Consider the following 15271-nt stretch of genomic DNA (forward strand, 5'->3'; position numbering starts at 1 on the left):
AGAGCTTGCGAGGGAAATAATTGGCTCCAAAAGATCTGTAGGATACAAAAAAGAAGAACACAATATAACACCTAAGATTGGTATTACTGAGAGAGGCCATAATCAACCCATTGTACAAAGATTAAAATCCATACCAGAGATGGGCAATTTACATCCCTCTTCCTGTAACTTGTGAACCTTGCAGAGCAGAAATTGCAATCCTGAAAGAGCCTTTACAAACAATGGCAAACAAGAGCATAATGGTTCAGTTAATTAATGCTTATGATGAACCAACAAAATATAAGATCAAACAGTGACAGCAATGCCCAGCCATTTCCGTGGGTATAAGTTGCCATTGCATTAATACTTTCCATAACATTGTTACCACAGAGTTGCTTAGTTACGAACTGATACAGTACCTTTTATTACTGAATTGAGTATATAAATAAATAGTAATACCTTTGCCAGAGGAGTACTTGACGGAATATCCAAGAGCATCCGAAGTACATCAGAAAGCTTCTGAAGACCAGAATGGTCCTCCCGTTCTTGCAAGAGCGAATTAATTCTCCGTTGAAAAGCAGTGAGAAACTTGACCATTTTCCCCAACTCAGGACCATCGAAGTCCTATAAAAGACAGTCAGAACAAAGCCGGACGTAAAATTAAGAGCAGATGAAATTCTTCAGGAAGTAAAAGCTTTGCAGACCTTATAAAAGTTATATTTACTGGCAGACTGATAGTTTGAAGTGAAGGTTTTTTTGTTCTCCAAGCAAAGACGAAGAAGGTGTTCTGGAACAAGTTTTGCATCCAAACTCGATGTAAATAAACCCCTTAGCCCTGGAATCAAGATATAATCCAGTAACAAAATTAACAAAAGATGTTAACAACGTTAAACAATAACGACAAATAGTGTCAATTGGTCACCTTTGATCATGTGGACTCCAAGTTCATAGGAATCAGTAAATGAATCCAGCCTTCTACTGTCAGTAATACATAATCTTCCAGACTGAATAGAATAAATTGTCGTGTCAGATACAATGGAATTGTAACAGGACCTGATGCAACAACTGCAGATTTGAATAATGTTTCCATTACCTTTTCAGAAAGATCACAGAAACCAAATAACTCGTTATGTGTGCTATATATATTATCCAAATGCTCCTGTATCAAGTTCCAGTCATCCTCCAAATTTTCCTCATCCTGGTCCATATGTGTCTGTTGAGGGCAAAACAAAAACATAAGCGATAAACAAGAGAATTTACATTTTTTAGTAGAACATAGGACTTAAGAGTTTACCATTTCCTTCATATCATCATCAGCCAGATACTCTTGCCACTCTGAGAAACTATCATTTGGGAAATATTTGCCAAGGGCGGATATATCTACTTCCATGACACTCTCAATTTTGAAGTCTCGGGAACGGAATTTGTACAGCCCAGAAAGATTATCAGCCTTTGTTTTTGATTGTAACTTCATCTCCATCCAAATTCTCGCCAATTCAAAATATATTTTATCCAGTAACTGCGAATCGAACTCTTGTGACATTAGATAACTTATATTAACGTATTCAAATGCATACAAATAAGCAAATATTTTACCTCAAAAGAAGCTTCATCCATTAGCCCAGCGTTTGCAACAAATTGCAAAACACGAGCATGCAGGTTTTTATATAGAGCAACTTTTAGTTGCAATTCAGATGCCTACAATAATCAACCAAAACATAAAGATTTTGACAATCTTTTCATTATGTGAACGGGAATCATAACTCTAAAATTGGAAATTATATGAAACATTACTTTTCTTGTATCTTCGGCACTTGAGACAGAGATAAGTTTGTGCAGCAAGCCAACATCCAAACCTAAGGACTTGGCACGAGAATCGGCACCATGAGAAAGGTGCAGAGGTGGCAAACATTCGATGTAGGTAGTTGAAGCTAAGGAGGACCCCCTCGGAAATTTCATTAAGGCATAAACAGTTTCCTGCCAGGCGGATGAAGTAATTAAATTTTACAACACGAAATGACAAATTAAAACATTTCTGAAAAAAAGAAGAGGTAAAATACCATGACTGAGTCAACCATGTCTATGCCAAATTTGTTGAGAAGTTTTCCCAAGAGAGCCCCAGATACAAAGAGGGATAAACCCAATTTCATCTCATATACTGAAACTTGGATTGGCTGAGTTATATCAACATATTCGGAATAGTCACTGGACAGCCGATCAATAAAAGATGTTGCTGTCTCCTGCAGAATCCAAGGATTATAAATGAAGCCACTAAAATACAATTGATAGTCATGAGGGAATACAATTGACAGTCATGAGGAGAAACATACCTGCCAGTTGAAAACCTGCTCAACAGTCTGATTCCAATCAAGCATTTCAATTTCGTTGACGAGACTTATGGGACGTGTGAGAAATCCAGCAAACTCATCCAGCGCTCTTCTTAAATCCTGGTACTTTTTAGGATCAGACCGAAAAATAACCTGTTTCAGAAGGGGTAAAAAAGGTGAACATGGAAAAATGAGATACGTCACATACTAATCACACTGCCAAGAGGGGGAAAATGTACAGTAGCTGCTATATACCTTTCTTTGCAATCGTTTATGCTCAGTTTTGAGCTTATATAATGTACGTTCACTTTTTTCGTCATTGTTTTCAGAATAAAGTATTCCAGACAAATACTCGCATTCTCCCCGGACCTGGTAATAAATTGATATAGGCCAATCAACAAAACAAACACAGACAATATGCAACTGCTATTGTGAATCTACATAATGCGAAAGAGAAACCACCTTGATGTTTAGCTCAAGCGATGAAATTTTCTTTTCTAGTTCTAACAGCTTGCAAGTTATCTTCATTGCGGGATCTATAACATCTAAGCTATTTAAAAGATGGAAGCGTATTCCTCCAAGATAAAGCCACGCCAAGCCAAGATTGGAGTAGAATTCTATAAAAGTTGAGGATAAAGCTGTAAAATATAATTACAACAGTCGAGGAAGGTTTACCTTGTCAGGACTCAAACTATTATAGTTTATATATAACAGTTAATATAGAATAGATGCACTTGATGTAACCAAGGTTTTTTTGATCATTAAAAAAAAAAAATTATATATATATATATATATATATATAACAGTACCATTCGATGCGCACTCAGAATAGAGATATTTAGCTAGTGGTCCGACAAATGAGTGAGTAACGGATTTTAATTTCTCATGGGTTGATGTGCCAATCAGTGAGATGAGAGACCGTATGCCATCCACCTGCATAAAAGAAAGAGAAGCGTAAACTGATGTAGATATGATCACAAAGAACCTAAACTGTTGAGAAGATTCCAATCTTTTTTACAGGAAAGAGGAAAAGAAGAATTGAAGAATCATACCATGTTCTGCTTCTTCTCAATTGCAAAAAATGCAGACTTAATTGCCATATACATTTCTGGCTCAAATGACTTTTGGTGCGCATATATCATCTACAAAGGTTGAAATTAAGATTAAAAATTGCACAGTTGGCAAAAAAAAAACAAAATAGACTAATCAAATTTATCACAATTTCAGTACCTGTTGGAAAAGGGAACGTGCTATTGGCATTAAAGAAGCAGGCATCTCCTGATAGGGTTGTAAACTTTTCCATAGATGTCTTGAAGCAGAAAAAAGTTTCATTGATTGAACAGAGTAATCCTTAACAGAAAATACATTTTCCCTGCATAAAACATTAATAAAAAGGAGCTTTATCATATGGTTGATGGAACCACAGTTTCCATCATCTAACATTTTTAGTATTATCCTGGAGAGCAAGCATTGCAGTCTTGGTACAATGTATCAATGTGGCATATGAATGTTAGAAATATCAAACTGCAAGCAAAAGTATTCAACGTGTAACAAAACAAAATAAAGAGATCTCTTACAGAATCTGAGCAACAGTAGCTGTTTTCACAGGCTGAATCAGCATAGAAGGTGACAGAAACCGGCAGTTGTCAGTGTCTGAGATATTCTGTAGGCCCCAGGAACATTGAAAGAAAGATGTTATAAATTGAGCAATCTAAGTAATGTTGTGAATAGAAGTTATATAGTTTAGTATCTAATACCATGAGACCGATTTGACTATTTTTCCACAAAAAAGAATGCCACCAGTACCACATCTCGAGAACAAAACTTGTAATTTTAGCGTCCACTGCAACATAGCCAAAATTAATCAGCCAGTTCACCTAAGTACATAGAAAAATAATGGAATATCCAACTTTGCTTACCTCCTAGTTGAGAGGCACGTGCATCAATTGCCCACATGATTTTTTGATGAGCTACAAGAGTCTGTGGAGGCCTTGATGAGGATAAAGAATATTCGATACTCGGTTTAAGCAGTTTTCGAATGTCCACAAAATCCTTCAACTCAAAAAAGCAAGTCTTAAAGAGTAGTTTCACATACATGTTTTACCCACTAAATAACATAAGAAAAAAAAAAAAAAAAAGCAGATTCCAACTTCCACTAACCTGATGTTCAGTAGGTTGAGCCACCAAGAGGTGCTGAAGTGCACCAAGTAACTCTACATCTAAAGAACAACTTTCACTGCTAGCTATAAAACATATTTCCACCCAACTGCTGAAGCCAGACTTTGTAGCCACAATTTCAGGGCTAAAACCGCAGCAGCTGGCAGATTTATTTTCAGTATTCTCATTCTCACTGAAACACATTCTATCCTCAAGTCTCTTCTTCTCTAGTTTAAGCCTCTCCAAAAACGTCTGACGATGATGATTAATTGTGAGTAGCAAATCGAGAAATCTCATTAGTCATTACACATAGCATAATAAAGAAAACAAACCTGATAGATCTCATCAAGCTGAACAGCAGCTACATAATCTACATCATCTTCGTCAGCAATGTATGATGAAATGCAAAGACCTGCATATTTTGGACGACATAAGTAGAGAAATACAACAATATGAATCACATAACAATCAGACAATCAGAAAAAAGTGGGTTTCCTTTCAGCTAAGACTTTTAATAAATTTCTTAAGCTACTTGTTCACAAATTCCAAAAGGATATCAAACAATCACTATTTCTTGGTATGCTATACAGTCAATGAATTCTAATTCAGTTCCATATAGTTCTACATAAAACCACAACAGTCAATTAAGCCTTGCTTGAAGACAACAATATATGTAGGGTTCAGAACATATTGATTTATCTAGGTTTTATTGTACTTGTATTAGAGAAGCTACGTAAAATGAAACAAAGATGAGCAAATAAACATTAGGCATAATTACCTTCCAAGGCAAGCCGACATAATTCAGGGCCAGAAAATGCAATGGCTTTGGTAAGATGATTATCTGTCAATACGCAACAACTATCAGACAAGAGTTGACGTTGTTTAACAAATCAAACGTGTAGTATCTAAACGTTTCAGATATCAGACCTTGTTCATCCGATTCTGATTTCAGTGGCCAAACTGTGCTGCAGAGCCGTAGAAATTCCTGCTGCTTATGGAACAACTCTGCAGATATAGGCAAGGAAGGATGCCCCCCATAAGCCCATAGCAAAGACTTTTCCGGGTGACCATGCAAGACTATATTGTTAATATTTTTGCTTTCCTCCTACAGAAGAAAGGCAATGTTATTTTCGAGCAACCAGTATGATAATTTTAGAAAAAGAAAATGGAATAAATGAAAGTTAGGCTTACCAGAACCACTTGAACTTCTTCAGGAAAAGAACTGTGCAACTTTTTTATAGCTTTTATCAGTGACCAAAAGGAAAACAATAGATACTCATCTGAAGATGAGACCAAACTAGACCAAAAGAATGAATGTTTTTCAATAACTTCGGTGTACAACTGAATCAACACACTGAACGAAGGTGCTCCAACAATTTCGCGAAGAATTTTTTTCTCCAGTACGCAAAGCGAATCCAAAAACCGAGTAAAGGGGGATACATGGGTGCGGTTGTTGTTACTCTCTGCAAGCCACTGCTGATAGGAAAGCCGAAGAACGCCAATTGAGTTGAGAGACTCAAAAAGGGATTCACTGTAAGGTTTTGACTGGTCATTTGATGCAGCTACATTAATCAATTTGGAAGACAACATAGGAATTGGAACAGCATCTGGATCCAATTTGCAGAGGGATTTCAGATTTTTCCGACAACTAGATATATGCTTCCAAATTGGATGCTTAAACTCATCTTTCAACATATTGAGAAAACACAGCAAAAACGGACAGTATTGTTGTAGTCTAGAACCAAACCAACTAAACCATGCAAGATAGAGTTGAATATCCTCTTCGGTTGCCTGTTCTATTGTCCAGTTGGCAGCAAATAATAGCATTTTTGTGGGCAAATCATCTTCAAATTTGGCTGCATTCGGTGCACAGCTTGACCCAATTAAAGCTTTAGGAAACAAGACTTTTTTTAACCTCCAAGAATCAATCGTATAAATAATTCTTGGTTCCTCAGCAGCCCACTTCATATCTCTCAATTTGACATTGTAGCTTATTTTAGACTGATGTGATGCATACTGAGCTCCTAAGAACTCCAGATACATGCAATTCTGTCTAACTGTTGTTTCTCTCGAGTACCATGTCAAGTCTCTCAAGTTGAAAGGCTTTGGCCATCCTCCAGGCAGGCACAGACCCCCACCAATAAATGTATCAAGCTCAGAATGTTCAACATCTGACAAATATGTATCACGCACAAAATCAACAACTTCTTTTCCATCACTTACCCCAAGCGAAGAGAGATAGATGTGTTCCCAACTTAGCTGTAAGCTCCACAGAAGTTGATTGCCATTCATGAGCAACAGTTGGAAGAGGTGAACCCACTGTTCAAGCTCAAGATATGTTATCCGTACACCAAATGTTTGACCATTTACCCATGCATGAACATGTGCTTTCGCCATGGAAGTAACCAGCTTATAACCTGGTATACCTGACAGAGAAAGAAACCTTTCCACACCTTTCAATACAAACTCTTCACAGTTTGAGCCTTCCTCATTGAGCTGCCAATGTGGCCCCATCATAAATACCTCAACGCCTCTATTCCTCATTGCTCTTGATACTTCCCCAAATTTTGGATTTACAGACAGGAACAAACGAAAGTTTGGGTGCGGAACAACAGTGACAGGTTCACCATTAATAATCCCACATTCATTTATAGTGATCGATCCACACGGTTCCACCAAAGAGTTGATCCTATCGAGTACCTGAAATTTAAGTTAATGATGGATATTAGCTACAAGGGAAATTAACGGAATTGTTTCCAACTGGTAACAAATTTTGCATGCAAACCCATGCGAGATTATAATATTACCGTGGGATTGCAGAGATTAGCATTTTTGAGGACAACCCACTCTCCTTTCTCTATTGCTTTTATCAGCATTCCTGTCACCCATTCAAACTTTGTAGACTGCTTTTTCACATGATTTTGCAGCTGCAATATCGTCTTCAAGATTTGGTCTAGATACTTTTTTGACAAACTAACGGGTAAAACACCTTCCTCCAAGACCTGTTGCAGATTTTTTACAATGTCTTCTAATTCAGAGAGTGTTTTAGAATCGTTCAAGAAGAATGAAGGGTTCTCCACGAGAGAGGAATCAATCTTGTTTAAATAGGAAAGCCAACTCGAAACTAAGGTACTCCTATTGTTCAAAAGGGCATCCTGAGAAGACTGTGATAACAAACTGTTATACTCATCGACAAGATGTTCAACTCTAGTAACCACCAATCTGAAATTACGGAAGGCATTGTACTGCTCAAAGCATCCGAGTAGATCAGAGCTGTCAGTCGCAGACGAAAGATTTATTTCATTAAGAGGAAATCCTGTTAACTGAGCCAATATTCTGATTACCGAAGTCTTTCCAGATGACGATGGTCCAACTAGGATGCACAGCCATTGATTCTGCACACAATGTGCAACAGCTTCCAGATTTTGACGGATTTCAGGCAGAATCTTCAACTTCTCACCGGCAATATTAGACTGAGTCAAATTTCGTTTAATGGCAGCAGTTCCAACAACTAAGTACCCAGGATTTAGCTGAACCCGAGGATAGGGATTTATAGAAGGGTTTTTATCAAAAATAGCCTTGTAGATACTCAGAACTTCTTTACGGTCGGTTGCAGTACGCATTCTTTGAACATACAGAACATTGAGAAAGCTTTCAACTTCTAAGTCATGTATTGCCTCTGGAACGACACGATAACTCAAATTAGTCGAAGCTAAAATGCTATTATGAAAATTTTATATGAATCTAGCTACTACCTTGCATAAACTGGCATGATCTGATCACATCGCGTAGATTGAATTCCCATGGTGAGCCATCCTGACCAAACTTTCGATGTAGCATAGTACCATCATGTAACTGTCTGTTAAGAGCAATAAACTTTGAAAGCAATGGACTAGGAATAGATGGGTAAAGTGATCGACAGATGAAGAGGTAATCCTCTTCCACTAACTCGTCCACATAAACCTGAAAACATTTGAGGCGGATTAGATGAAATTTTCAATTGGAAATATAATAAAAATTAGACATCATGAGCATCCATAACCATAAAACGAACAGTGGAGCATACTTTTGTAAATCGGTTAAGGAAAGACTTGGGAAGACCTTTCCTGCCACCACCTTGAGAAGAAGGATTCTGACATGCAAAAACTCTAAATGTTGGAGGGCATTCAAAGGTACAGCCAAGTTCTGGGATGAAGACTTGAGCACGATGATCCAAAATCGCATTCAAACCCTGGAAAGATATATATTCTTAACACTTACCAGAAGAAAAAATGTGGAAAGGTGACAGAATTTAACATGTTCTACCGCAAGAAAAGTTTTACTGAAATATATTTAGTGGCTTGTTGCTCACCTCTAGAACAGATTGTGGGGCAAGGTTCAGTTCATCTAACAAAACCCAAGAGCCTTCTTTTAGAGCCTGTCGAAATTACATAATTAAGGGTCTGCAATTTTTTAATTGATACATACTTTAACATCAAATTATCTTTAACCTGCAAGAGAATTCCATCAGACCACGCAAACTTCATGTCCGCATCGCTTTCAACAGGTAAATCTGATCCCAGCAAATCCATCATGTCAGTCTGCATCAGAAGAACCAAAGTTATAGTACCCAACAGACGCCCAGCAGACGAAGTAGCACACACAGTATTGATGTCTGGTGAAGAAATTAACCTGCTCCGATAGATTTATGCGCACAACCTTGTGGCCAGAATATTTTCCCAACGCCAATATCAGACTTGTTTTTCCAACACCAGGACTACCTTCTAATAAAACTGCAACAGTAATACTCCAATATTAAAGCCAAACATCAATCTCCAATAACTACCATGATAACCAAATTTAATGAGACATACTTGGTTTTGACAGCTGCATTGCACGCAATACTCTCAAGACATTCCTGTGGGTGGTTGGTGCTAAAAACTCGAATCCACCAATCTCAGGATTTTCATCACCTGACCAGGTAAGTTGTAGGTTCCAAACAAGATATCATAAATGTCTATAATCATGTTTGCTATACTTTGACGATATAAACATAACCTTTGCTAACCTTTGCCTATAAAAAAAGGATCAATGCCAAACATGTCCTCATGTCGAACACTATTACTTTCTTCACAAATTGTTTTGGTATCACCCCAGCCATATAGCTCCATTCGTGAAAGCTCCAAAGGGAGTGTATCGCTACCAAAAAGCTGAACCAGAAAAGTCAAGTGAACGAGTATCACTATCAATTGGAGAACTAAACACAGTATAAGTAACACGGTTTAAGAATTTAAAGATGCTAAGAAAACGTTTTTGACCTATAGCAAAACAGAACTGTTTTACTAGAATATAAGTGAAGCGACACATTGTGATATCATGATGGAATTTACCTGAAGTTGTTGTAAAAGAAAAGCGAAGCATTTTTCTCTCAGATCTTGACCATCTCTTCCAGAGAAACCAGTTCCTAACAAAACATAAAATAAAAAATAGGTGAACAAATACACTCTGGGTAAAAAAAAAATATAAAAGCATGACCACTCTAACTCAGTTAATGAACATGAAATCTCAATAAAGTTGAATACCCTAACATCAGTAAATCCAACGACATATTCAGCCAATCAAGATGGAATACCAATATATTTGAATACCCAAATTCAGCAAAGCACATACCAAAAACAAGTACATAACATTGTTTGTATGTACAAGTGTTCCCGTCATTGCCATGAGTTTAGATTACAAAGATATATATCGCAAACAATCTAGGTAGGCCTATTTATTTTTTTAGATGTTAAACATATTCCAGTGTACTTATATTCATTACATCAAAGAAAGAGATGTCAATAAAATGTAAAACTGTAGATGACAAAGGCATTTGATAGAGCAATCAATCTAAGAAGCGGCTAGAGAAACATAAAGAATATGTTTTAACGGAACACCAGGCAATAATCATCTTTCTGTAGGGATGTGAGGGATTCACTATAGCCTAAGCTAAAATTAAACACCCAGCCACAGATATCAATGACTAATCTTATTGACAAATTCAAAAGTCAGCTTGTTCATACAAAAATGCAATCAAATAAACATAAAGCTCCCAAGAGCAGATAAAACTTGGCTACAAAAGGGAAGAATAAGAGCTGAATAAGTGAGTATAGCAATCAATCTTCACAAATATAAGAATTTGGGAAAGACCTACCAAGACTTAGACCATCAAGTAACACTAGAAATGCTCCATGAAGAATAGCATATGCTGGTCCTATACTCTCATTTATCATGTTGACAAACGCAACCCAGGAGAGGAGATCTCTGACAGTAAGAGTTCTCCCAGTCTGCAACCTGTTGAACCACTGTAGCAAAGAAAACTAAACTGAATCTATGTACAAAACATATAATACAGTACAGTTAAATAATATCACGTATCATTCACAAGATTATAAATGATAATTACAAAGCGCATAACATTTTGTGCCTGACGAGAGAGGAAAGAGATGCCTGGAGTAATCAAAGCAAAGCAATCAAATTGTTTTCCAACAGCACAAATATGTGGTCGTGTTCATGTTGGTTAACCGCAAACCATTGATTACTTTTAGGGTTACAGAATTTAAGGACATATTGAGTAAAAGGATAGGGAAACTACCTCCCAGAAGTTGATAATGGGATCTACAATATTAGATTCCTTGGAACCGGAAAGGCTACGAAAAGAGAAAATCAGGAATTAGCAACAAGATAACTATTGACTTGTATCCTTTTGAGTAATTCAAGGAGAACACATACCAAGAAAAGGCAATACGTCTGAGCTCCTCAGTATCTGTAATAGGAGGGACCCATATCTCAGTAAAACGATTGCGAAGGGCAGGTGACAATTCCTTCTTTCCATAATCACCACCCGGGTTCATGGTGGCAAGAACAAAAAATTGTTCATGAGCTACAACGTCCTCCAAGACGGGACCACCTTTCTCAGCTAAGGACTACAAAGATAAAGTGAAAGTAATAATAAGATATGAGAGGAAAATTAGACAGACATAAAAAAAATTCTAACAAGAGAAAGAAAACCAGCGTGGAGAACTAATGAAAATGATAAAGAGTGGCTAGCTGATGGACGTGAAGGTAGGGTAGCTTTAATGAATTGGTCAAGTACTAATAGCAGTGAACTAATACTCACCAATTTCCTGTCTGTCTCCAACACACTATTCATTCTTTCTAATACACTGTCATCAGCCAAAGATATCTCATCCACAAGAACGATATTTCCAGCTCTCATCGCTTCCACAAGGGGCCCATCTTGCCAAACAAAAATTGAACTCCACTTTTGATACAGCATCACCATATTGTTCCTTATCTTCTCAAGAACATCAACATCCTGTTGTGTGACGGCCGCTCCTACGACTGAATCATTTTTGTATTTCTCCAGAGCTGCCTCTATAGATTTGATCAACAATTCAGCTCCACTAATATCTGCACAAATACCCTGTACATAACATGTTCAAGAAAATATAGTATCAACGTTAAAAGAAATACGGGTGAAATACCAACATCAATGGTGGGTATTAGGATACTAACAATATCTTGGCCAGAAGGCGCCAATGCCTGAGAGAGCTCCAACTGTTTGACTTGATTCTCGTATTCAGTGACTAATTTTGATCTGTCTCTCACAGGAAAGAATCCCTAAGAAAGAGGCTGACATTAGAAATTGCAAATGAAAGAAGTAACAGTGTAGCATTGGAGTTCGGAAATATAAGATGAAAAAAAGATAAGCCTACACCAAGGAAATCAGATGTTTCTGTGTATTGATGACAGTTAAGGATGTGCAATCTTTTCTTCTTTAAGTCGCTTAGTATTTGGCAGATTGTTGTTTTGCCTCCTCCAGTGTCACCAACAAGAAGAACAGGCTCGTGCAGTTCATAAGAACGGTTGATGAGAAAAAATAGTCTCCGCATACTTTGAGTCCATGTGAATTTTCTGTTTTGTCTATATAAAAATTGAAAATAATAGCACCATAAAATTTAAATCAGACTGTTCAAGGATTAAACAAACAAGCTCGAAAAAAATGATTCAATTATAGAAAAATTAGGAGGGGAAAAGAATTTACATGTAATCCAAACTTGGAAGCTCCTGGGGTAAGACAACAAAGGCAAAAAACAAAAAAATACAGAAACCATTATTTATATCAGAATAATGTAAGAATAGCAAAACTTTGTACTGATTGAGTAATAGTAAAACTTAATAATAATGCAGTGAGACCTACAGCTTCCTTTAAAAATAATCTATCGGAATGAAGGTAAGTGGCTCTATAAGTGTAAAACAACAGATCAAGAACAAGAAATTTTCATGAAACAGGCAGTTCACAATTGATATATAAAGTTAAAAGACCTACAATATAAACAAATTTCAGGAAACCTAAAATGAACTAGTTCCAAGAAGAAAAGACAACTTAGCTAGATGCATGACATGCTGTTACATCATCAATTATCTGAAAACAATTTTAAGAAACGTTTCAAACTAGACAACATAACTTACCATTTTGTACAAATCATCTTTGGTAAGACTGACACGGAAATGTCTCTCCAGCACCTCTTGAACAACTACCTTCTCAGTGTCATCACGCAGCCTCTCTGCAAGAATGTAATACCCTTCTCTGGCTAGTTCTTCATAAGATATACCGTCTCTATAAGTCCTGGAACGATATGCCCACCGAAATAAATCTCTTGGAGTTATATATCCATGTTTTCCAGCAAAAGCTTTGCTAGTCTGCCTACTGCGTTGCAGGTCTTTCATCACTTCAACCATTTTCGAAGCATGACTGTTGGGAATAATACACTTCCTAGAAAGAATTTCAGTAAGTTCATCTTCTGGAATTTCATCAACATGAATCTCCACAAACCGATTGCGAAAAGCTCGGGACAGTATTTTTCGCCCACCATATAAAGTTGGAGGGTTCTGCGTAGCGAAGAGCATAAAATTAGGATGCGCTGAGATTGTTTCACTCAGCTCAGGCACAAAAAGCTCCCTATTGTCATCAAGCAGTCTGTTTAGTGCCTCTAAGACATCAGATGGAGCCAAATTAAGTTCATCTAATACAATCCAATGCCCACCCCTGACAGCCTTCACCAACGCTCCTTCGTGAAATACAAGCTTCCCTGAAGAATCAGTCATATAGGAACCTAAATACTCTTGGATATCAGTCTGCTCATGATTATTGATTCGAACAAATTTGTTTCCACTTATTGCTGCAAGATATTTGACAAGGCTTGTTTTTCCACTGGATGTTGGTCCTTGTAAGAGAACAGGATATCTTTTGATAAAAATGGCATGCGCCAAATGATTGAGATGCTCTATTATACTCTTCGTCTGAACATAACTCTCAACAAATTTATCAGAACTGCCTTTTAATTCTCCCAAGTATCTTTGAAGTGGTTGGCTTCGGATATTTCCCCCAGAGATACGTTTTATTATTGGTTCCATGATCTTAGCACTGGAAGCATCCAATAGGGAGAGAAAAAACATGGAAAATCCATCGTATAATGCTTTCTGAAATCCACCAATACCTTCTGCTTTTATCGCATATTCTAGCGCACGGTAAAGAGACCTTAAGCTATACTGTGGCTTCTGATTAGCACCATCTTGTAAGGTTTCTTCAGATAACCTTTTAGCTTCTTTGTAAAAGCAAACGATGCTGCCAACTAACTTACTGTCAGATTCACGTCCACCTAAAAACCGCCTCACGAATATCTCCAGGTCAGCATCAGATAAGTTCTCATCCACAGCATACTCTGTAAATCTGCTTCGGAAGGAGAATGGCAAGTCTCGCTTACCAGCATCTGTGGCTGGATTCATACAGGCAAACAAACGGAAATTCAAATGTCTGGGAATGCCCATTACATCCCCTCTCTCAGCTAAACAAAGTGATCCCCTCACTCCTTCAAGAACACCAATTAGCCTGCCCAATATCTCCGGTGGGGCTAAGTTCACTTCATCTAGTAAAACCCAATGCCCCTCCCTGAGGGCAGTCACAAACGCACCTTCAACAAAGGTAAAAACCATTCCACCTGAAGATATCTGGTGACGAATCTTCTTCACTTTCTTCGACAGATGCGCCCAGTTCACAATCTCTTCGGGTTTCTTTCTCTTTCTACCAGACCTTTCTTCCCTAAATTTACCAATGCCATCAGTAGCTTCTATTAACCGTTCCAAAAACTTATCCCACTTCTTGGCTCTAAAATGTTTTTGCAGATATTTCATAATGCTTGCATCATCCTGGATACCAAAAATAAAGAGGACTTATTTACTCCAGCAACATGCTAAATTTCTTCCAAAACATATCTCGTTAAGAATGAGTGCAGGAGGAAATCAATGCGTGACTAAGTTTAAAATGTAAAGCTACCTTAATCTTCGAAGCTCTTGCCAATTCATTGAATTCATTGTACAGCATTGTGCACATAATCTTTGCATCAATAGGCTTAAAACCTCCCAGTAGATCAACTATATCACTTTGCTGGCTCAAATTCTGCAGAAAAGTAAAATAGAAATTATAGAAAACACTACGATAACTAAAAGAATAAACTAGAAATTATAGAAAACCACTATGATAACTACTACAAAACTCTATGTCAAAACATACCAAAACAGTGAGTTTCTGTCCGATCCAGTGTGCAAGATTTTGAACTAGTGTTGTTTTCCCAGTCCCTGTTTCTCCTACTAAGAGAACTGGCTCGTTGTACTCGACAGAGCGAGCTATTTTCTCAAGTAACCGTGTAGATGTGCTTGTTTCAACAAACCTAGACCGATCATGTGACTGGAAAACAAAAGTAGATCAACAAGAGGCTGTAATAGAT

General features: G+C 37.4%; 1 protein-coding gene across 2 annotated transcripts in view; it reads right to left on the reverse strand.

The window, feature by feature from the left end:
* LOC104750509 (midasin-like) overlaps window positions 1-15271 on the reverse strand; it is a 33524-nt gene that overhangs the window by 12617 nt on the left and 5636 nt on the right. The window contains exons 18-57 of one of the 2 annotated variants that reach the window (XM_010472307.2): window positions 12957-14611; window positions 12529-12551; window positions 12200-12407; window positions 12000-12104; window positions 11602-11907; window positions 11214-11407; window positions 11077-11131; window positions 10636-10786; window positions 9833-9906; window positions 9511-9652; window positions 9317-9415; window positions 9135-9235; window positions 8954-9043; window positions 8815-8880; window positions 8530-8694; window positions 8219-8426; window positions 7271-8142; window positions 5655-7163; window positions 5391-5568; window positions 5242-5304; window positions 4796-4875; window positions 4467-4715; window positions 4226-4358; window positions 4064-4149; window positions 3884-3969; window positions 3537-3678; window positions 3359-3448; window positions 3116-3239; window positions 2769-2923; window positions 2562-2675; window positions 2310-2459; window positions 2040-2219; window positions 1774-1956; window positions 1576-1677; window positions 1274-1498; window positions 1073-1192; window positions 902-983; window positions 684-814; window positions 439-603; window positions 135-210 (exon numbers count right to left, since the gene is read on the reverse strand). In XM_010472307.2, coding sequence (XP_010470609.1) covers window positions 135-210; window positions 439-603; window positions 684-814; window positions 902-983; window positions 1073-1192; window positions 1274-1498; window positions 1576-1677; window positions 1774-1956; window positions 2040-2219; window positions 2310-2459; window positions 2562-2675; window positions 2769-2923; window positions 3116-3239; window positions 3359-3448; window positions 3537-3678; window positions 3884-3969; window positions 4064-4149; window positions 4226-4358; window positions 4467-4715; window positions 4796-4875; window positions 5242-5304; window positions 5391-5568; window positions 5655-7163; window positions 7271-8142; window positions 8219-8426; window positions 8530-8694; window positions 8815-8880; window positions 8954-9043; window positions 9135-9235; window positions 9317-9415; window positions 9511-9652; window positions 9833-9906; window positions 10636-10786; window positions 11077-11131; window positions 11214-11407; window positions 11602-11907; window positions 12000-12104; window positions 12200-12407; window positions 12529-12551; window positions 12957-14611 — 8937 coding nt within the window. Of the gene's footprint in view, window positions 1-134; window positions 211-438; window positions 604-683; window positions 815-901; window positions 984-1072; window positions 1193-1273; window positions 1499-1575; window positions 1678-1773; window positions 1957-2039; window positions 2220-2309; window positions 2460-2561; window positions 2676-2768; window positions 2945-3115; window positions 3240-3358; window positions 3449-3536; window positions 3679-3883; window positions 3970-4063; window positions 4150-4225; window positions 4359-4466; window positions 4716-4795; window positions 4876-5241; window positions 5305-5390; window positions 5569-5654; window positions 7164-7270; window positions 8143-8218; window positions 8427-8529; window positions 8695-8814; window positions 8881-8953; window positions 9044-9134; window positions 9236-9316; window positions 9416-9510; window positions 9653-9832; window positions 9907-10635; window positions 10787-11076; window positions 11132-11213; window positions 11408-11601; window positions 11908-11999; window positions 12105-12199; window positions 12408-12528; window positions 12552-12956; window positions 14612-15271 lie in introns of both variants that reach the window. The other variant, XM_019238163.1, reaches the window with a different exon arrangement.

This window comes from Camelina sativa, chromosome 16 (assembly GCF_000633955.1).
Source record: "Camelina sativa cultivar DH55 chromosome 16, Cs, whole genome shotgun sequence".
NCBI lineage: Eukaryota > Viridiplantae > Streptophyta > Magnoliopsida > Brassicales > Brassicaceae > Camelina > Camelina sativa.